General features: G+C 34.8%; 2 protein-coding genes across 2 annotated transcripts; both read right to left on the bottom strand.

The window, feature by feature from the left end:
* Nucleotides 1–434: 434 nt before the first annotated feature.
* LOC107847532 lies at nucleotides 435–5,763 on the bottom strand. The gene is made up of 5 exons (XM_016691835.2): nucleotides 4,955–5,763; nucleotides 2,120–2,184; nucleotides 1,849–2,024; nucleotides 972–1,080; nucleotides 435–853 (listed from the first exon to the last, which is right to left on the bottom strand). Exons 1-5 carry the CDS (start codon nucleotides 5,211–5,213, stop codon nucleotides 551–553), a joined length of 912 nt encoding a protein of 303 aa, XP_016547321.1. The 5' UTR covers nucleotides 5,214–5,763; the 3' UTR covers nucleotides 435–550.
* Nucleotides 5,764–6,096: 333 nt separating this feature from the next.
* LOC107847531 (serine/threonine-protein kinase dst1) lies at nucleotides 6,097–18,896 on the bottom strand. Its single transcript, XM_016691833.2, has 18 exons — nucleotides 18,072–18,896; nucleotides 15,719–15,807; nucleotides 15,515–15,622; nucleotides 15,247–15,354; nucleotides 14,415–14,505; nucleotides 14,114–14,166; nucleotides 13,247–13,309; nucleotides 13,062–13,106; nucleotides 12,741–12,776; nucleotides 11,365–11,420; nucleotides 11,011–11,092; nucleotides 10,776–10,898; nucleotides 10,571–10,673; nucleotides 9,079–9,220; nucleotides 8,384–8,594; nucleotides 6,709–6,909; nucleotides 6,533–6,618; nucleotides 6,097–6,397 (listed from the first exon to the last, which is right to left on the bottom strand). Exons 1-18 carry the CDS (start codon nucleotides 18,805–18,807, stop codon nucleotides 6,298–6,300), a joined length of 2,433 nt encoding a protein of 810 aa, XP_016547319.1. The 5' UTR covers nucleotides 18,808–18,896; the 3' UTR covers nucleotides 6,097–6,297.
* Nucleotides 18,897–23,854: the final 4,958 nt, after the last annotated feature.

A 23,854-nucleotide genomic window follows, 5' to 3' on the forward strand; every position in this document is an offset into this window, starting at 1 on the left:
TACTTGTGAAACATATATTGCAACATCTTTAAGCAAGAAAGACAACCATTGTAGTAGCAAAGTAAGCTAGAAAACTCTTTTTATGTAACTGAGAAATCGTCGAGAGACAATGGTGCATGGTTTTTCAAATTTCAAGTGGTAGCTCAACAAAAAAGAGTTACAATATATCCAGTATAATCCCACAAAGCGGGGTCTGGGGAGGATAAAGTGGACATAAACCTTACTTCTACCTTGGAGGTAGAGAGGCTGTTTCCGACAGATCCTCAGCTCAACACAAAAGAATTACAACATATCCAGTGTAATCCCACAAAGCGGGGTCTAGGGAGGGTAAAGTGTACGTAAACCTTACTTCTACCTTGGAGGTAGAAAGGCTGCTTCCGACAGACCCTCAGCTCAACACAAAAGAATTGTCATAAGCAATTAGGAGCCTTCCAGGACACAAATATTTCTTTAGAATCTTCCATACCATCAAAAATTTATGTCAAAATCTTTAGTGTGTGTAAAGCAACAGTATAGGGCTATACATCAGTACCTTGAGTCGAGACAGAATTCAGTAATCGAGGTACAAAGTAACCTTCTTAACCATTGCATAAGGCAGTGTTAACCTCCAATCTTTCTTTTTACGGCTTAGCGGCCTTCCTTTGGCTGCTGGATCTCTATTCTGCTTCACATCGGCCAACTTCCACACACAGCGTCCTGATTCTGCATCAATTGATTCCATGAAGAATATTCCGTCCTTTTCAACGCTTCTAGAGTTCACTTCTTCTATATAGCTAACTCTCATAGGCCTATGCTTGAAGCGGGATAAGTCACCTGGTACTTTTAGTAGCCGTTCAGCACCAGGAGATGATACCTTAAGATCACAGGAAAGAGAAAGCGTTTGTTTCAACAATAAGTACTACTCCCGAACCATTATCAAATTTGTCTTTACGACAAACAAAGAGAATACAACATTGTTTTTTAACAATTACCTCAAGGGCCAGATCATCAGGAATTTTCCCTAGTGCACCAGCTTCGTCTAATCTTTTCTTGTATTGGCGGCTAAATTCCTCCATCTCTTCCATACTTAGAGAGCCATATCTAATGTAAAGAGTATGTCATACAGCCACGGTGAACAGGATATGAAAAGCACATGCATACGATAACCAAGTGAAAATTGCCAACAAGATACGAACTCCAATTTCAGCTTATTACAGACTGTTTAACTTGACTGGAAATCATGGTGAATGGAGGCAAAGAAGGACAGAGAGAAAGTCTTGGTAAGCAACGCTTCACATATCTAAATATAGCTGACTTATACATGACCCTGTAACTACCTATGATTAAGAGGTCTAGTCCAATTACTCATCCATCACTGAGTTATATAATGCACCTTATATTTTGGCACATCCAAAATGTTGACAAGCTTTTACAAATACTTCCTTTATTTCAACTTGTTTGTCTTAGACTCTTAGTTTGATTTGGCTCGGAGTTTAAGAAAGTAAAGAAGACTTTCGAATCTTGTGGGTTAAAACTAAAGATATGTGTAGCCCTTTAATCTTGTAGTCTTAAATATGTCATGTAAAATATCGAAATTAAAGAGCTGTCAAAACAACAAAGAGACATTCTTTTTAAAACAAACTAAAAAGGAGAGTAGGACAAATAAATTGAAACAGAGGGAGTAATACTACTATTTTACACTACTCTCACTTATTGGCATCTTTTCTCTTCCATTGGAATTAGAATTTTAAAGACCGATCACAACAAGAGATTACAGGCACAACATGCTCGATATCATTTATGAAAGAGAAAGAGATGCAGAAGTTGTGTGATGTGGACAAGAATCCAGTGTTGCAATCAACAACTTACTCATTTGGAAGTTTGTCTAATCTGACATAGATGTATCCATGAGGACTAGTTTTAAATGCATAGAGCTCCATGTCATCGCCAAAGGACAGCAACACATCACGAGCAATAGATAATGCCTGCTCACCCCAAGAGCAACTCTGCAGAACTATTCCCCCTCCATCACCTCCATCACCAATCTGAATGTTTGAACTACTAAAATCAAATTGAACATATATATCCAAATAAAAGAAGAAAAGAAAATTGAAGCGTTACACTCCAAAAGTTCATGTACCTCAGCCTCAACTTCCACTTCTTCTTCCCATAAATCTATTGGTTCTACGTCCTCAATCGTTTCATCTTCAAAAAATAAACACACAAAGTGCGACACTTTGAGAGAATATAAATTGACGAATTTGATTAAAAAAATCACTACATTTAGTTCAATGAGAATGTGAAACAAGTACGAAGAGAATGCCTTTATAATTCTCAAGAGTAACTGAACATTTCCAATTCTTTTTTCCCCATCAAGGAGGATCAATAATATTTCCAATTAAATTCCGCACAAGTCAAACCTCCAATCTACCAGTTGCTGGTGGAGGTACTTTACCACTACTACTACTAGGTGGAGACAACAGGGTTGAACGGAATTTCCTTTGTTGAAAAATTATACCAGCATAAATATGGTTAAAATTAGTATATGTGCTATTATAAGCTGTTGAATCCTCTTAACATTAAAATTCTAGTGCAATATTATGGTTCAAAAGTAGCTTTAAGTCACAAGTTCAAATTCTAGCTCTCACATTACAGAATTTTTCTTGCATCTCTTTATATAAATTTTGGCTCTGCCACTAGCCAACCTTACTCATCAACATTTTCATTTGTTTCTTCACCAACATAACGCTATAAGACTAAGGGTGTGACCTAGTGGATAATAAAGTGAGAGAGAAACATGAGGTTTCGGTTCAACCAAGTGTTTACGCCCATCTGCTTAAAGCTTGGAGGATAGAGTTACCCAACACTTGTGCTGGTGGAGCTAGCAGATACCCAATGAATGGTTGAGATGCGTGCAAGCTGGACCATACCCCACCATTATTAAAGAAAACATAGCAATTTAAGATTAAGGGTGTGATCTAGCGGTCAATAACGCTGGAGAGAATCATGAGTTCTCAATTCAACTAGGTGATTTCTTCCCATCTGGCTAAGACTTAGTGGATAAAGTTACACAGTACTTGTGCTGGTGGAGATAGCAGATACCCAATGTGATAGTCGAGATGAGCTCAACCTGGCTAGGACGCCACCGGTATTAAAGAAAACATAACAATATAAGCCTACAATTATGGAGGCATTTTTTTTTTAAATCCCTACCAAGGAAAGGTATTAGCTTTCATTTGGAAAGGCATTACTTAGTTTTCTTAGAAACATAAATTCAAGCACCTCCAGGGCTGTCTTGGCATATATATACGAATATACGATATCTTCATCATTATTTCCAGAGTTAATGGTCAAAAACACACATAAAGCATTCCAATTATTTAGTTTCATACCTGAATTATCATGTCTATAAGTTTCCTACCTGAATTATCACTGAATACTTATCAAAACACACCCCAACTATTCATTGTTCACATTTCCTACCCGAATATCACCATTGTTTAAATAAGTCGAAAAAGTGAACAATTGATAGTTGAGGTGTGTTTTGATAAATAGTTGGTGATATTTCAGGTAGGAAATTCGTGCGCATGATAATTCAGGTATGGATCTCAAAAAGTCGACATACTTAAGTATGGAATTCAAAAAGTCGACATACTTTAGGTGTGTTTTTGAACATTAACTCTTATTTCTACATTGAAATAACAAGCAAGGCTCACCTAAAGATTAGAAATGAGCTACTCCCTCCGTCCCATTTTATGTGGCAACCTTTCCGTTTTAGTTCATTTCAAAAAAGAATGTCACTTTACTATACTTAGAAACAATTCGACATTAAAATTTTCTTTTTATCCTTATTAAAATAATTTACAACCACACAAATATCTAAGGATTTTTTAGAGCACAAGTTTCAAAAGTACTCCTTTTTTCTTAACATCGTGTCAAGTCAAATGATGCCATATAAAATGGGTCGGAAGAGTAGTTAGATTTCTTGAATTAAAAGCACTACACAAACAAAACATCAAATGCCTAATAAGCACACACAGAGAAAACGAAACAAAGAGAACATACAGTGAAGTGGTCCGTTTCCATTTCTTTCTGGGATGATTTCTTCAGAAGAATTAGTACTCAAACACCAAAGAGGTAAAGCTGAAATGTAATTCTTGAAAAATAGACCATTTTGTAAACCATAACGAAGATTGTGTAGGGCTTTTTTTGGTTGTAAAAAAATCATAGGAAAAAGATGGGAATGGTAATAGAGAGGTGTAGGGGGAAAAGGGTTTCACGGGAAAAGGTTAGATTTTTTTCTACTAGAATTTAAAGTACTACCTAAACAAAACATCAAACACCTAAAAAGCATATCAACATATACTATTGGAAGTACAAGACACAACAGATAGTAACAGAACAACACTACAACCAAACAATAGTTGAAGTACAAGAAACAACATATAGTAATAGAACGGTAGAACAATACTACAACAAAATAAAAGTCCAAGTATAAGAAACAACAGATTGTAACAGAATAGTACTACAACAAAACTAGTCGAAGTACAAGCAACAACATACAGGAATAGAACGGTAGAACAACACTACAACAAAATAATAGTCCAAGAATAAGAAACAACAGATAGTAATAGAAGAGTCTTACAACAAAACTAGTCGAAGTAGAAGAAACAACAAACAGTATAACAAAACTAGTCGAAGTACAAGAAACAACATATAGTAACAGAACAACACTACAACCAAACAATAGTCGAAGTACAAGAAACAACAGATAGTACAACAAACTAATAGTCCAAGTACAAGAAACAACAAATAGTAACGGGAAATTACTACAACAAAACAACATTCCAAGTACAAGAAACACCGATAGAAACAGAAACAGAAGGACAAGAAACTACAACACATAAACAAAACATCAAACACCTAATAAGCAAATAAACAAAAACAGGATAAAAATGAAAGAAAGAGAGCCTACAGTGAAGTGGGTCGTCTCCATTTCTGTCTGGGATGATTTCTTCAGAAGAATTCATACTCAAACACCTTAGAGGTAAAGCTGAAACATGGTTCTTGAAAAAAAGACCATTTTGTAAACCATAACAATGACTCTGTAAGTCTTTTTTTGGTTGTAAAAAAATTGTAGGAAAACGATGGTGATAAAAAGGTGTAGAGGCAAAAGGGGTTCGTAAGAAAAGGCTCATTTTGCTACTAATAAGCGAAAGCCTACTTCTCATCATCTTCCCACTTCTGCTTTGTTACTCCCTACAAGTTCCCCCACCTTCGCTAATGACATTATCTTTGTCTCCCTATTTATATGGCTTGCTAAATTCGTAGCAAAACCAGTGTTTAATTATAATTTCTTAAAAATACTATATTTTATATAATTATACGTTAGATCTTAATTGCCCCAATACATAATCGTGCTTTTTAATTTGACCTCGGTGGACATATATACTCTCCAATTGAGAGTGCACAAATAAACATTTAAACTTACATGTCCTACAAGGTAATTCACGTGAATTAAGCTTGAATTGATTTGAATTATGACTCATAGAACGTCTTTAATTGTTCAATTTTATACAAATTTAAATATTTATTGTGCACATTAAAATTAAAGGGCATAGAAGTAAGACCAAGTTAAAAAGGCACATCAAATCACGTGAAATTTATCATGTACAATACATATCTGCTTTTTTCACTTTGATGATAGTTTAAACGACTATTTATGCACACCAAAAGTTAAAAGGACACATATTCCAGCTGAAGCCAGGATATGTTTATCTATTTTGCCTATTAATTATGTGTTTTGAGTTATTCTTGTATGAGTTCTTTCACATTCTATCTTTGCATAAATAAATACGTAATATATAAATTCCCATATAACTTTTACTTTATGCGAATCTCTAAACCAAACACCGAATTAATTTTAAACATGAATAACTTTTACTTTATGCGAATCTCTAAACCAAACACCGGATTAATTTTAAAAATGAATAACTTTTACTTTATGCAAATCTCTAAACCAAACACCGGATTAATTTTAAACATGAATAACTTGCATCCTAACATGCAATATTAAATATTTGCATAATTCACTTTCAAACCAGCTACCAAGCAGCGTAGTAAGACTTCGCAGAATAGTATACAAAATTGCTATTCAGGTTGGAGTAAATTATCACTTTTAGTTCTGTTTCTGGAACTAAAGGTACAGGATAAGAAATGACCATATTAACTAAATTCGAAAAAAAAGAAAAGAAATGATCATATAACTAGATTTACATAATGAAGAAAAACGTTACAATTTCAACTAAGAAGAATTATTTACAGTCGTAAAATAGTTCTAAGTGTATCGCAGAGGTTTTGTATCGTTTGTTGTTCTTGAGATGCTTGCATTTCCTGAAGAGGCATCTCTTCGTAGCACCTACATTCAAAAGTTCACATTATACAAATTAAGCTCAAGTTATGATAAACCTTCAGGCTTGGACATAGTAGTGAGTCGAAAAGGAAGGAAAATATTCAAGTAAATTGCTATTTGAGTGTGAGGTGATCATCGTACATCTTATGATATGCTAAGGCTTGAGCAAGATTCATCAGTGTAGGACTCGAGGTTAGTCTTTGGTATACACTTGGAGGAAGAGGAACCTGAGATCAATCAATTTACGACTATAAAAGGAGAGAAGATTGAAAGAAATGAAGCAAAAGTGAAGTCTTTGTAAGGAGGGTAAAGATGACCTCATTTTGTCTGCTTCGCCCTTTCTTGGATTGAGAATCGCCGGAGAAGAGTTCTTGCATTGCTTCTACAGCAGTCTTTTCACTGTTATCCCTTTGCCAGTCCATAAGCACATCTTCAGACAAGAGTGCAATCGGTGATATGTCGGTTGCTCTTAGAAATGGAATTGGCACTGTGTTTCCAGCCGAGTATATGGACCAAAGCTGATACGTGCAAAAATTTGCAGAAGTCAGAAGCATACTTGCACCCAGAACAAGCACGAACAAGAAACATGAAACACCGCAGTGACATCCAGGAGCAAGATCTTATTACAACAAAGGCAAAATAGAGGTTAACCACAGCAGAAAGGCAATTTCAGCTCCAGTTGTGAAACCGCAATGTAAGAGATATGGATGCATAAAAATAAATTTCAACCACAACTAGAACTAGTGCGAGGATGTCTTTTTACATTAAAGAAAATTTGTAGTGATTTACAGTACTGACAAGAAGGGAGCCTTGGAGTAACTGGTAAAGTTGCAGCCACGTGACCAGGAGGTCATGGGTTCAAGCCTTGGAAACAGCCTCTGGCAGAAATGCAAGGTAAGGCTGCGTACGATACACCCTTGTGGTGGGGCCCTTCCCCGGACACCACACATAGCGGTAGCTTTAGTGCACCGGGCTGCCCTTTTTTACAGTACTGACAAGTCTAACCTCAGAAGTAAGCCCAGCATAACAGAGGCGTGCTTCCTTATAAATGTTATATCGTGGCAACCAAAACCAATTGATTGAGAAATTGAAAAGAACCAAGAATAAAGGGCTATGATTAATCTACTCCATGCATAGAGCTAGAGAAAGTAAAGAATGTTGCAATGTGTTACTTTTTTCAAGAGATATGGCTCAATAATAATGGAAATGACTATACTATTAGGGGTCGTTTGGTAGAGTGTATAAGAATAAAGCAAAATATGGTGTATTAGTAATGCTTGTGTTAGTTATGCTTGCATTAGTTATGCTTATATTTTTCTTATGCAGTGTAGTGTTTGGTTCGATGTATTAAAAAAAACATGAATTACATAATTTCTAAAAAAAAATTTTTTTTTTACATAATACCCTCAATATATATTCTCAATATATATGTTGGAAAGGATGAGGAAAATTTTTTGAGGGGTAATAGGATCTTTAAGCATGTTAATGCATGCATTAGATTCATTGCATTACTAATGCCATGGATTTTGAGGTATTAGTAATACATACCTCAACACACAATAGAGTGTATAACTAATGCTTGCATTAGTTATACATAGGGTAAAAAGGTATACCAAACAAGGTACTACTAATACACATTAAACTAATGCATGCATTAACATTTCAATACACTCTGCCAAACGACCCCTTAGTGCAAACTAAAACTAAAAGAGTGAAACTTCAAAGTTGCAGCTATAAGATTATCCTGTGTTTTCTTCCTTCTCTTATGTAATAAAGAATTTATAAACGTCACATCAGCGTTGATGAAACTTATGAATACAAATGTAGGATCAGGATTTTATGATAAACACTATGGGAATCAGTCCCCAATTACTGATGATTTAGATAGTTTTTCCATGATATTAAACTACTACAGTAAGTTAGAAAGGGATTTCGCACTTTTTGTTAAAGAGACGTGAGTTGCAGAGTTCAAGCTTGAGCACTTAAGAGTACCTTGTCCAATGCCCTCCGACTGACAGTTTCACTTGTCAAGGTTCCAGTATTATAGCCACCGCCACCACCACTACTAACAGTTGCTTGAGATGTAGTACTTCCCACCTTAAGGCCCGGATCAGAAGAAGGTAAGGTTCCAGGAGAAAATACTGGCATGCTCTGTCTCTGGGACATTTCAACGGGTGAACTGACATCAACATCATTAAGCAACCTGACAAGAAAATCAATTTATATAGGCAACGGACTAATTGAACGGATCACCACTAAAAAGATTCTCTCTCTCCACATATTTTACATCTCTACTTTACTGTTGATCTTACTTTGAAGTTAGTGGTAAGATCATGGGGGCAAATTTGGTCTATAAACAGTTGGAATAGCAGTTACTAGAGACCAAGCTAGTTACTCACAAAATGGAGCTTTATTTAGTAGTACAGGTTAAGAACGAAGATGGTCATAGCCAAGAAAACCAAGATCCACGCCTCAAAGTAATGCCAAAGATCAAACTGTACATAAGGTTCACACTTAATAGAGCACATTACTCTGCTATATAGACCAAAGATTATCTCCGCGAGAAGAAATGTCCAGCAACAAAGTTTTTAACGCTGAAATTAACTGGCAAGGATGAATTAATTTTCTGATTTAATAGTTTTCACCTTCACATTAAATGATAATCAGATTAACAGAAAACAAACTACCAGGGATCATTTGATCTGCCAGCAACAGGGACGGAAGGAATTCCAGTACGCCGGAGAGTAGATGATGCTTCTGCATTTCTGATTTGACTAGCTGGTTTATCTGTATCAGGTCCATCTCGGACTATCATAGTCCCAAAATCACCTGGTACAACAGATCCAGAAGAATTTATTTTCAGATTAATTACTATTTCAAATCAACTTCTATCGTTCAGGACAAACTCGCATATTGTCATATTTCAGAAATAGAGTTCAATATGTTCACCAATATTACATAGTAAGCTCTATGGAAAGTATACAGGGTTTGCCAGTCATGACGTTCCACGGAGATCATTGATCTGCAAATGATGTATGAATCTTTCCAAGTAGCCCAATTGCCTTTATTAAGATGGCTCCCTTGACTAGCATTGTGATAAGATATTCTAATAGTTTGCCACACTAGAGTTAAGCAGTGGTGAAGCTAAGATTTTTCCTAAACGGGGTCCAAATATAAAGACATAAACACAGGAAGAAGGCAAGGGGATTTAACATATCGTGTGTGTATATATAGAAAAAATAAATACCCATCTACACAGTGCAATTTCCAGCAAATGAGTGTCAATGACACCCCTTGGACAAGGGTGGCTCCACCACTGGAGTTAAAGTAGAGAAATGTAAGAATTAAAGACTCAAAATACGAAGTAGGTAGTTTAAAGATGTCGATCCAAGACAAGGTAGCAACGTACTCCCTCCATAGTGAAACATATAGTTTGACCATTGCAGATATTAAGAGTACAACATTCAAACTACTTTGCTATAGATACTTTTTAAAATAGGTTTGAATGGGAGAAAGCAGAGAAGCTGAAAAAATGTCACCTCAAAATTGAGATGACGTAAACCATTAATTAATAATATTAGTGTGGGTAGTTGAAGGAAAGAAACTGCCATTTATAGAACTAAGTCAAGCCTTTTGGGATGAGCCAAAAAGATACTGTGCATTTCAGGGCGGTGTCAGGAGTTATATTATTGGTTGAATATTCGGCCTTAAAACTTATCCAATTGGAAGGAGGGGGGTTTAGTAATTGTGGTGGGGTAATTTGAGCTGAGCGACAATGTAAAGGTAACATGGCAATGAGAAAAGTGCAACAGTTTTCATGTCATTTAAGCAAGACAGTAATCTGAATGTCAAACTTAGTTATAAAATCACACAGTTATAAAATGAGATGTCTAATAAAATATCAAAATTGGTCTTGCATGTTTATGCTCGGGTGAACAACAAAATCAGAGCTAGAAATAAATCAATGATAGCTTGGGATGAGACCAATAATGAGATGAGATGTGTACTATTGTTTGATATAATCTTCTCCAAATTGTCCATAAAAATGAGATGATCGGACATCTATATTATGTTAGATACAACTCGTTATCAATTGTATTTTGATTCCTTTCTGACAATGAACTGAAACTCCTACAGAACCTAAGTCAATATATAATGCAAGATGAAACTGCAGGTTACCTTCTCCCACAGGCTCCAAGCTTGTAGAAGGTGCATCATCATTTTTAGGCTTAGAGGGAACAGTATCACCAAATTCATCATTCACCTTTGGACCTCCCATTACCTGAAGTTGCACAAAAAGGCTGTGAGAAACAGAATCTCACTTTCTCAGGAAGGAAACGCCAAACAAAGTTCATTATGAGTGATGTATATTAATCTGGCATACATCAGGAACCTCTGAAGCAATATTTTGCGCTTCCAAGGCCATTGATGCCCTAATCTGCTTGGCCTTCTCAATCTTCGGCATCATTACGGAAGATCCAGCTTTGAATTTTTCGATGAATTTGTGCTTTTCAAGGTAAATGGAAGAAAAATTAGTATATGCAAAGATCACACAGCTCTGGAGACTGGAGGTAAGCAAATAAAATAATTCGCCAAGTGACGGTAGACTTATACAATACCTTTAGCATCTCTGAAGCAGTTGGACGAAGTCGGGGGTCTTTTGTAAGGCACTTGGCAACAAAATCATGGAATACAAGAGACCTGTGATAATCAGCAACCAATTTCCAAATTCTTCAACAGATAACCAAATGAGATAAAATCTCTCGAAGAGAAAGGAACAGAAGGATGGCAACTAGAATCTCGTCCGTGATTTTACTATACTGACAAAGGATTCATAAATTTGGACAAAACAGTGATGCAGGTTGATTGATTGATATACAAAGCAAGTTGCTCTAAGACTATTGCAATTAATAGGAATAGACATAAACCAAAAACAGTTGAATAGAAACCAACATAAAGGATAGAGAGCAAACCATTTCTCTTTATCCTCAAGCATTGGAGCTGGTTCAATGGATATCATAAATAGTACCTATCAAAAATTACAGATATATCAACTTTCTAAAGTTGTAATTTCACTTGAGGAGTAAAGAGAAGATTCTAAATTACAACATGACCTAAGCTTTTGCAACTCAATCTATAAGCATTCATCCCTGGTAGATTGATTATAATCCCATTGTCAACATACTGAAGCAGATATAGCGTTGATCAAACTTTTGCACTTGAAGCAGCATTCATGAAATGTTTCGATATTGATAACCAATAGATAATTTTTTTTTATGACGTTACTATTTATTGATCCAACTAGGGAATTCCCCGCATAATGGATATGCAATCTCGCATTAAACATAAATTTCTACAAAGAGCAGCCAGTCATCATATCTGCTCCAAACATGTGCAGAAAAAGAAAAGGGTTCTACTAATCTATAGAAAAACTATGACATGTGGCATAAAAGCAATTCATCTTTCTTGTAAAAAGTCCATTATTTAACTCTTCATCTACACCTCCCTTTTACCACCTCCATAAAGCAAGGGGGAAAAATAAGAGAAATTACATATAACTCAACACAAAAGAGGCAGAGGATGAAAATTACCCCACAAAGGTGAATTGAGGAAGCACAAATGGAAATGAATACTAGAAAGCAAAAGAAGAATCACACAAGGTGGTAAAAAAGACAATGTGCACCCTCAGACTACCTATGTCACTGACATCAGATGTCAGCAGAAAGTAAAGAGTTCCAAACTACCAGATGCTCCAAAACCCCAGCGTGAAACCTAGTGGTAGTGGAAATGTCATCTTTGGGAAGCACCCATCAGAACATCATATACTCGACGTACAGCCCAAATAGCAATCACTTAAAAGCATACACTATTCTGAAAGACGCATGATATGTGATAACCTTTTTTTTAGTCTGACAGGTGAATGTGGACAATTATAAGTGAACAAAGAGCGATACTCTAGGCAAGAGATTGTTCAAACAGAAGAGGAGAGCTCACTGAAAAAGGTGGGTAGACAAGGTCTCAACCTACTTGATCAAAGAAAGGTCTCAGCCTATTGCAACTTTACTTATTCAACCGTGAATCATCTATGACATTAAAGGGGGCATTTCCATTTTATTCAGTATGTTTACTGGCAGGACAATCTACATATGGAAGACTCGCAATTGTGTTGTCAGGCGTCATTTTCATCCAAGAAGCATGCTTCATAACATTAGAAAACATCAATGCTGGCAGAATCAACAATATTGGTCAACTTTGATCGTCATGCCAATTTACTGTGAAAGTGAAATCTATCAAAATGAGATAAACATGCAATGCACGTCTATGTAAATTAGTAAAGTAAAGGGCTAACCCTCATTGGATGCACTGTTGCCCTAGGAGGAAGACCCTGAAAAAAAAAGGAAATAAAATAGAAAGTTTAGTTCCAGCAGTATCGCAACAATAGCAGAAAAATGAAGCAGGTTGAGAACCATGAGGTCTCGGGTTCAATTCCTAGCGGAGGCAAAAATACATCTAGTTTCAGTTTCAACTAGAGATGAACCAACAGACGTAGAACTAGTTCAGCTCCAGCAGTATGGCAACAATACATCTAGTCTCGGATACAATTCAAAATAAACAAAAAAGAAATAGAAAATCAAAAGGAAAGGCAGTTAAGAGATTCCAGTAGATATACCTCCGCCATTTCAATAGCAGACACTCCAAGAGCCCATACATCTACCTGGAAAATACCGGATAGTAATCAGAAAAATGAAAAGAATGAGTTCTGCACAACACCAGACTTCACACGAGTTATTGGGATTCAGATGAACTCCATTAAGCAGCAGCTTGAAAAGATGGAAATCAAAGCAGATTTGATACCTTCCCATCATAACGACTTTCTTGAATAACTTCTGGTGCCATCCAATGGGGAGTGCCAATAAACTGAAAATAAATGTACCATATCAGGAACTTTAACAGATAAAACAAGTGAGAAACTACTTGGCATGTTGAACATGACCAAACTAAATGATATGTGAACCCAATGCAGCCAGAAAAATAGAGAGCAAGCTGATTGGGTTGAAACAGTGGTAAAACCTCCAAATTATCAGATAAAATCTTCTACACTCATGGAATAGAAATAGAGGTCTAGTGACCTATTTTTGCCTGGGTACATAGCCAGAGAAACAGAAATCGTCAACCCACTACCAACTAGTGGACGAGACATCTTCATCGGGGCAAGTTTTAAACACCTAATGTCAATTAATTGGTGCAGCTCAAACACAATGAAGACATATCTCAAAAAACAGAACATGATAATGACAGGCCTATTACACTGTAAAACTTGCGCAGGCCTCAATTTCAGATACCTTAAATAGGTACATTTCGACATTGCATCACTTCGATTAGACCAGAATGGATATACGATTAATAAAGGCAACACCAAGTTGAGATTGGGTGCCGTTGATTGGATTGACCATCCATAAGCATATACTAAAGTGCATCAGTTAAAAGATAGGGGCTGAGGTTGAATTTCCAATTTACTTTCCAAATGGTTATGTAGATTTAACAAAGGAGAAAAAGGACTTTGGAGAGATGTAATCATTACTAGACCATGAAGGGTTCGTGGTGTTCAAGCAAAGGAATTTACCTTTGAAGTTGGGGTATGATAACAAATAAGAAGTGGGAAATAATTGCAAGAATCACCGAACACTGCCAATAGATTGAGGGTAATGGCATAATACATACCGTGTTACGTTTAGACATGGTTCTAGTCAGCTGTGCAGCAACACCAAAATCACCTGCTCATTTAGTGACAAAATATTCCAGATTATGTAGAATCCAAGAACCTTTTCTTTCAAAACTAGCAAACAAGATTCTGATTTTTTTTCCCTTGAAGTATGAGAAAAAAAAATTCCATTCAATTTTCTGATACACCAAACAAGAAACTAACCACACTTTGAAGATCTAATACAATTAATAACTAATATAAAACAATTCAGAATTGACGCTAAAGATAAAGAATTAAAGAGATAAAGAAAGCACTCACCTAACTTAACTTCTCCTTGATCAGTCAGCAAGATATTGCCACCTTTAATGTCCCTGTGTACTTTAAAAATAGAGTGCAGATAGGAGAGGCCCTACATCACATCTAACATTACTTCAGATGCAAATACAAAAAGCTGAAAAGCTTTTGATAAGAGAGCCATTTAAGTAGATAATTCCACATTAATAGAAAAAACTGTCAAAATGATTCAATATTGGAACCGGCATCTTGTCTCTGCACCATATTTTTTGAGATGGAGACAGTTGTGTGTATTTAAGCAAAACATCACATAGGTTGTGCTGAAACCTTGTCTCTGTACCATGTGCTTCATTAACCTTCCATAAATCTTGGAAAGGTCATCTCTTTTTCTAATTAAAAGGTAATATCTTCAAAGAAGAGTAGCTTTTATCTCCACTATTTAGGTGCAGGAAGGTCTGAAAGGAAGTCGCAGTCTTACAACATCCTCAAATAGAGTTGCAGGTTATGAGTTACAAATGTACGAGGAACACAGAATTAAGTCTAAGGACCTTATGGATAAAGATAGAATTATTATGCTTTTAAACTTCAACATTTTCAAAGCTTTAACTATGCTTTAGTTGGGAGCTAAACTGGAAGCCAGGAGAAGTAGAATGGAAAGGAGCATTTATACCGGGTAGAAAGGTAAAGGAGAAGTAATGTGGAGGATTCTGTAAACCATCTAAGCTAACTTTTGCGAACCCTCTAATTTGAATAGAATGAAGGGGAAGAGAATCCCTAGACAAAAGGCAAGTGCATGACCTTGTATCAGAAGTATCATACAAGCATACTCTAAAACAATATTTGATATCAAGCATACCTTCAATGCCTCTCGACAAATAAATGCTATTTGATACTCCTCTAAAGCCTCGTCTGTTACATTCATCAAGTCAGCAACACTTCCACCCCCACAATACTCCATTACTATCTGCCAAAAAAATATTTTTCCTCGTAAATTAAATAAACTGAAAAGTTCTAGTATAGTTGCAGACATTATATAAGGGAAGAAATGGAAACAGAAACACTTGAATAAATCAGTCAGAGCATGATTTAGTTTTGAAGTCCAAAGAAATGATGACCCTTCATACCCAAAGGTACTCTTCTCCTTGGTAGCTACCAAGATAGCGAACAACATTTGGATGACTGCACTGCTGCAACATCTCAATTTCACCTCGAATTTCTTCATAGCCTTCCTCCTAAAAGGAAGAAATATATCTATAAATATACAGAGAGACAAACTGAACCACCTGAGATGAACTAATATCAGAGTCTAGAGCACAGAGCAAGCATACCCCTTCAGATAATGATATGACTTTGATGGCAACCATTTCTGAAGTCCTCAAGTCTCGAGCTTTATAAACAGCCCCATAAGAACCCTTCCCTGTGTTTATCAAAGTCCTCCACTTTCAGCCACTTCAGTTAATAAGAAAAACAACAACATACCCAGCATATTCCCACATCGTGGAGTCTGGGGAGCGTAGAATGTACACAGTCCATACCACTACCACAGAGGTGAGGTAGAGAGGTTGTTTCCGATAGACCCCCAGCTCGAGACACTTTATAGTTAATAAGCACAATGGTTATATAACAAAAAAAGTACAACTGCACCACCAATGTTTTCCCAGTCACACAGATAAGCACCAACATCCAATTCTTCTAATATTTACAGCCAATACTGCACTTTGCATAACAGAACCAGCGGCATACTCACTCATAAGATAAGATAAAATTGCTTCACATGAGATTCACCAGGACTTCTTGTATGATTATGCTCAAAATCAAAATTATCACAAGTTTCTCGAGACAAGCCGACACTGTACATTTTTTAACCTCTCTTAATAAAGGCAAAAGGTCTCATTAAGTGCAAAACCACCACAAAGCTCTGTTCAATAATCCAATTTGACAGAAATTCTAGCTACATAAACAGTTAAATACTCATTATTCTCCATGAGTCAAATAATAGCAACTACTACTGCTAGGACATCTATGTCTCAGTACCAAACATTAGTCACATGCTCGCAGTTATGTGAATTCTAAGTATCCTTTCTGCGATATTTGGACCTGTTTCATTCAATTAGGACAAGGTCTATGCCAATTTCAACAGCAGACCAACTCCTATGCTGGAAGAGAAAGGGATTCCCAAGCATATGAGCCTGGGGGAAGCTTGGAACTCCATACTTGCTGCAAAATGATGGACTCTCTGAAAGAGAGAAATTGAAGATATTTTGACGGATAAAGGAACTCAAAAAGATTAAATCTAATTGTATTTTTGGTTTCTTTCTGGTGTAAGCTGAACGTAGTTGAAAATGCAGACACCCGGATATAGCTTATAGAATCTTTTGTATAGATAGCCAGGATTATTTTTTTTTCCTTTTTGGATTTAACTACAGCACTTTCTTAGTGCTTGCTTTGACATCAAGAACATACCCGGAGCCACCTTAGGCAATTTTACTGAAAATTGTGGTTTACACTTTCCAGAGGTTAATCTGTGGGAGAGCAATAGAAGCATTGTGCTTCTAGGCGATGCAGCCTGAATGCTGCTCCCTAAATGGAGAAAGTCTAGTAGCTGGAAGCATCACTAGCTTATGCTCTAACTCGAGTAGCATAGAACACGTGAAATCCCGTGTGAATCGGCAAGGACCACCTTGCAAGGCTATTGTTTAGCTAAATAGCAATTGGAACATACAATACGTCCAGTCGCCTCTTGTGGATTCTCATAATCCTGTTGTGGAGAATCCCAATTCGGAAGTCAAAGAGTTCTAGAAAACTGAAAACATTCTTGGTGGAAAAAATGTGAATAAAGGAATAGATCTTTGTTCTCTTTTATTGTTTTATTGTTGTTCTATGTTCTAACTGGGGCATGGTGAAGTGGTACGCAACGAATTTTGGTCCCACTAACTTGGTTTTACGTTACGGAAGAAAGACACATGTGATATTAGATATTGACTAGTGCTAGTTATATATGAAGTGAACTTAGCTATTACAAATGCAAACTTAACATTGCACACCCTTAACACCATTGAGAAGAAACTTCCTGGCTTCACCGCTGATCAATAATACTTACCCTCCCTAAAATAAAAATCTTTTAAGACTAATTGGGATTCACATGTAGCAAATTGCATTTCCTATATCTAGTGATTGAGTAAAAGCACAACAAAAACAGATAATTTTCACTACTGAAAAATCATCTCAAAGCAAATAAAGTGTGAAAAAACAAAACTTAACCTAGCTCATGAAGTAATTCATACTTAGTAGAAGGATCTTCCCTAGTCATACTATCCGATATTGAACTCGACAACATCTTAATCCCTTGTGCCCTCAATGTACCACCACCACCATCTCCTCCTGCCTCCTCCACCCCCTCCCCATTGCCCCTATGCCTCTGCCTCTCAATCAAAATTTCCCCAACCGCCTGCTTACTAGCCACAGCTCTACGCATACTCATCCAACACCTTCACCACTTCTCCTCACCATTGTCCCTGAATCAAACTCATTATCCTTCACTACAAACATCCTAAGATGGAACTCCAAAATAATACTACACGAAACAATAGTAGTAACAGAAATCAAATAATAACAAGAAAGTATAGCAGTAGTCCTACAACAACTCAAAGCAAATAAAGAGGTAAAAAAACAAAACTTTACCTAGTTCATGAAGCAATTCATACTTAGTAGAAGGATCTTCCCTAGTCACACTATCCGGTATCGAACTCGACGACATCTTACTCCCTTGTGCCCTCAATGTACCACCACCTTCCTCCTCACCTACCACCCCACGATTCCTTTGCCTCCCAATCCCCATTTCCCCTACCGCCTGCATACTAGCCACTGCTCTACTCATACTCATTCCAACACCTTCACTACTTTTCCTCACCATTGTCCCTGAATCAAACTCATCATTATCCTTCACTACAAACGTAGAAAATCCTCCTCCTTCTTCTTCTTCATCCTCATCTTCCTGATACCGTCTCCTCACAGAACTACTCTCATCATCCCGATCCCAATAGGACATATACCTAGCAGTCTGCTGGGGGAATTTCGAACTGCGATCAGTTTTCACAATCATGGTATCCGAAATGGATGCCACGTCATCATCATCTCCACCACCGAAGTCTTTAGGAAGGCGTTTGAGTAAAGGAGGAAGCGATTCTTCGTCGTCGTCTTCGTCTTCGTCGCCATTTGGGGTTTCGGCATCGTTGTCCTTGTAGAGCATGGTGGAGTAAAGGGTAGAATTGTCTTTTTCATCTTCGGAGGATTTAAGGTTGTTGTTGTGGGTGATGAAGGTGGAGTATATGTTGTCGTCGGATTGTTGCTGTTGTTTCGGAGTGGTCGCAGGTGGTGGTGGTTTCCGGGATCGCCACGATGATGGACGAAATTCCATTTTTGACCTTGGAAGTGTGGAGCGTGGAATGATGAGCTGAAAAAAATGAAAGTTCTACTCATCCATGCTGAGGTGACACTAATTGTTTTACTTCAAATACAATACACCTTATCTTATTGTATTTACATAAATTTTTATCCTTATAAAATAATTACAAAAATCTCAATTAACAATGTATATATCAAAAACTAATTATATATTTCAACAGATTTAAGATCACAAAAATAAACCAAAATTTAATTATGCAATATATCTTCATTAGTTAAATGTATTATGTATTTCGACACACTAAAATTAAAAAAAATATATATCTAGAGTTAATTATGTATCTTTACAAAGGAAAAAATTGATCTTTCTCAGATGTATCGGGAGCTAATTATGTATCTCAACAAATTTAAGACTAAGATTTTTCAATAATTATGTAAAATGCTAAAATTTTCTGTAATTAAGCTCCAAATTATCAGAATTTATGTTGTTTGCTTTTATTTTATTATATTTTTTAGTTTATTTTGATTCAATATATCAAAAGAGACAAGTATCGATTACCCCGAACTTGTCACGTTTTATTCATGGTACACCTAAACTTTGACTAGTCCTAAGTACACCCCCCCCCTCCCCGAACTTGTTCTTTTACTACTTCGAGTGATGACCCTTTTTTGCTGACATGACAAAATATTTGGTTTCACATTCCATCACGCGTGTGATGGAATATTTTTTTGCCAAATCTGCATTTTCAATGGTTAAAAAACAAAAAACTTCATTTTCCTTGAATTTTATCAAAAAATTCAACTATCTTTCTTCCTATTTAACTTCCAATCTAAAAACAAATAATCCGTTCTATTGCTTCTACTTTATCTACTTATTTCTAACTCCATAAATTATAATAGGAGACTTGTTTGTGCATGTGAGTTTACTCCAACTATGAGAATTTTATGGTCGGATGACAATTTCGAATGTAGATTCCTCGGTTGTATGCATTATGGTGTATGTAGTTATATTGGTTAACGATTTTTAGTCCCTAACGATTTGATTTTTGATTTAACCGATAAGAAAATACTCATAAAATAGAAAAAGTAGTAACTAACATGTAAAATAATAATTTAGCATAAACTTATTGGGTTATCAGTTTACCCAATAACCCAATTAAAAAAAAAAAGAAAAAATTTCAGAAGTAACAACTTTGTAGCCTTAATTATGACTTTTATAGCAAAATTTTCATAATTATGAAAAATAACAAAATATATTTTGTATTTAAGTAAAATGTTGCTATATAAATACATATACAAATTGAATAGTAATTTCTATTTTGACTCTCATAAGTTAAGTTAAATACGAGAAGCAACCGTCCTTAATTCATACTACATTTAATTATAAATTTTCCTAATATGACTCTTCTATTCTCTTTCTTTTTTATTCTCTTCCCTTTTTTTCTAATTTTTCGTTTTCTTATTTTTTCTTTCTCATATTTTTCTTTTTCTTTTCCTATTTTCATTTCTTTTTTATGGTTTTATTTTTTATTTTGATTTCTTTTTCTTTTTTTTCTTTCCACTTTATTTTGATTCTTCTATTTCTCTTCTTCTTTTTATCCTTTTTCATTTTTTTCTTTATTTTTTACTTTTACATTTTCTTATTTTTTTCTTTCTCATATTTTCTTTTTCTTTTCTTATTTTCGTTTTCTTCTTCTTCTTTTTTTTCTATATTTATTTTTTTATTTTTGGTTTTATTTTTACATTTATATTTCTAGCTTTTATTTCTCTCTCTTTCTTTTTTTTGACTTTCACTTCTTTTTCTTTGGATTTTTTTTTGTTTTTTTCCTTTCCTAGTTTTATTTTTTTTTTTTCGTTTTTTACTCTTCTATCTCTTGTTTTTGTTTTTAAAAAACACATATCTATATCACATATACATATTCAAAAAATATACAAAATATATAGACATACAGATTTGCGTATATATTTACAGTACAAAACATACATATACATCTGCGTATATATTTCCAGAATACATATCTAACTCATATGTATGTATAAACATACGACACAAAATCTCTATACCAAAAAGTAACATAATACATTTGCCTAATTACGCTTAAACTACACATTTCTTCTTCATGATGTAGACATCAAAAATATTATTATGACGAAAAATATGCATTATCCATAAATACATATGCATTAATCATAAATACATATGCGTTATTCATAAATAAATATGCATAACTGAAAAAAATACATATGCATTAGTCATAAATACATATGCACAGTAAAAGTACATATGTATTATTCATAAATACATATGCATCTATAAGAACTTAAGCAAAACTAAAAATATATTTTCAAATCAATAAATATAGCATCCAACCCCATAAAAACGTATGAATGACTAGAAAATAAATATGTATTATTCAAAAATACATATGCATATCTGAAAAAATATATATACATTAGTCATAAATACATATACAATCTAGTAAAATACATATGTATTATTGATAAATATATATGCATAATTGAAAAAATACATATGCATTGCTCATAAATACATATGCACAACTGAAAAAATACATATTCTTTCTTTTAGTTTGACTTCTTTTTTCACATATTTTTGCACTTTTGGGGATTTTAGAGATAAAAGTTTTCTCAATGTTTTTCATTTCATAATTTCTCCAATATTTTTCGACTCGTCACAATGCTTCGATCTCACTTCTTCTATGCCAACTTCTCTGTTCAACTGAATAGAAGTAGAAATCAAGTTAACACAAAATCCCACAATCTTTCAACAAAAGAAAATCACAAAAGCCCATCAAATATCGTAGAAAAAGTTAGGGGAAAGGACAAAAATAATACCTAAAATAAAATAATTCTACAAAATTAGCACCTAAGTTTATAATACCGGTAAATAGCCACCCGTGACTCATGTTATAAACCCGGTAAATAGCCACTCGCTATATATAACGGGAAAATACAAAAAAATTCAAAATATAACTTTACCTTCTTTCCTTTTCAGTCACAAATTCCTTTCCCTTCAAACACGAAATTCTCCGTTCATTACCTTTTCTAATACTCATCTTTACCTTTTACATTCCATAACCTTCTGTATAAATCTCGAAACATTTACTCAAAATTGATACAAAAAATGGCTACAACTTCTGTTTTAGTACCAATAATGATCAAATATGGAGGTGAATGGATATATGAAGTTGAATTTCAGAATTTCATCATCAATGGAGTTTTGTTCGATTCTGACTTTACTTACGATATATTTGTTGCTGAATTGTATAAGCAGTTAAATATAAATCCAACTAAAGGTTTTGGATATCAAATACATTGTCACAGCGGAATCTATGCCTATATACAATGACATGAGTGTCAAATTGTATATGCAGATGAAGGAAAAAAAGTTTCGATATCAATGAGTATCCATTATGCATAACACTCGTCCCTATCGAATTTACTGCTGGTGAATTGTCAAATGCTATACAGATTGTCGAAGCAAATCGCTTTTCTGACATTGAAGATGATTTCTCTGAGGAAAACTTGGAAGATAAGCCAAAGCTTATCATAGTGGATCCTCTTTATAGGGATGTTGAAGAAGGGCAACTGTATTGGGATAAAAATACAATAACTAGCGTTATGAAGCATTATGCAATCCGACATAGATTTCAATTTAAGGTCAAAGGATCATCAACATCAAGGTATGACTCTACACAAAAACTGTATCGATTTAACATATATACTGTATCAATTTTTCTAGTATAAAAGTGGTATTAAACTGTATCAATTCAGTATAAAATAGTATCAATTGCGTATCAATATGGTTTTAATGTGGTCTTTATACTGTATGAATGTGGTATTAAACTGTATCAATCTAGTATAAAATAGTCTTAATTGAGTATCAATGTGGTTTTAATGTGGTCTTTATACTGTATGAATGCGGTATTAAACTATATCAATCTAGTATAAAATAGTATCAATTGAGTATCAATGTAGTTTTAATGTGATATTTATATTGTATGAATGTGGTATTAAACTGTATCAATCTAGTATAAAATAATATCAATTAGGTATCAATGTGGTTTAGTGTGGTCTTTATACTATATGAATGTGGCATTAAATTGTATCAATCCAATATAAAATAGTATCAATTGAGTATCAATGTGGTTTTAATGTGGAATATATACTGTATGAATATGGTATTAAACTGTATCAATCCAGTATAAAATAATATCAGTTGAGTATCAATGTGGTTTTAATGTGGTCTTTATACTGTATGAATGTGGCATTAAACTGTATCAATCCAATATAAAATAGTATAAATTGAGTATCAATGTGGTTTTAATGTGGTATATATACTGTATATGCATGCATAAGTTCCCACTTTTTTTTTTGAAAAAAGTATATCAATATGCTATAAAAGTGTATAAATCTGGTATAAAACAGTATCAATTGGTTATAGATACTGCATATGCAAGGATGTGAGCTGTATGTTAAGCAATCGACTAAAATTCAATAATCCTTTTTATTTCTCATCAAATAAATGATATTTTTTTTATCTCATTTGCAAGTAAGAAACCTACATTATCTCATTATAAAAGACTTCTTTTCTAGTAAGAAAATAGAATGCATCAAAAACTTTGAATCAAGAAGGTCAAAAATGGATTTGCTCTGCTTACTGCTTGTGATACCTTTGTGGAGTTTTATCTACAGAGGGATTAAAATGATAGATGTTAGGTGGGTTACTGAGGATTTCATTTTCAACAAGGACGTAACGGATCATCATGTGTGGATAAAAAGGTACAACATTGGTTTTGGCCCATTGGTTGGCTAAGGTTTGATTGGTAGTAATGTTGTTAGTGAGTTCATGACCATGACTGAAACTTGAAGGTCGGTGCCTTTAAAAGCTTTAGGGAGTTCTGGAATTTCATCATAGATTTTGAATCTTTTTTCTTTGAAACCTTTGATTAAGTCAACTGATTTTGTTGGTACAGTGAAGTTGTTCCCAAGTTGTCTGTAGCATATTCCAACCTCAGATGAGATTTCTGCACCTAAAA

Source organism: Capsicum annuum, chromosome 11, assembly GCF_002878395.1.
Source record: "Capsicum annuum cultivar UCD-10X-F1 chromosome 11, UCD10Xv1.1, whole genome shotgun sequence".
Lineage (NCBI taxonomy): Eukaryota > Viridiplantae > Streptophyta > Magnoliopsida > Solanales > Solanaceae > Capsicum > Capsicum annuum.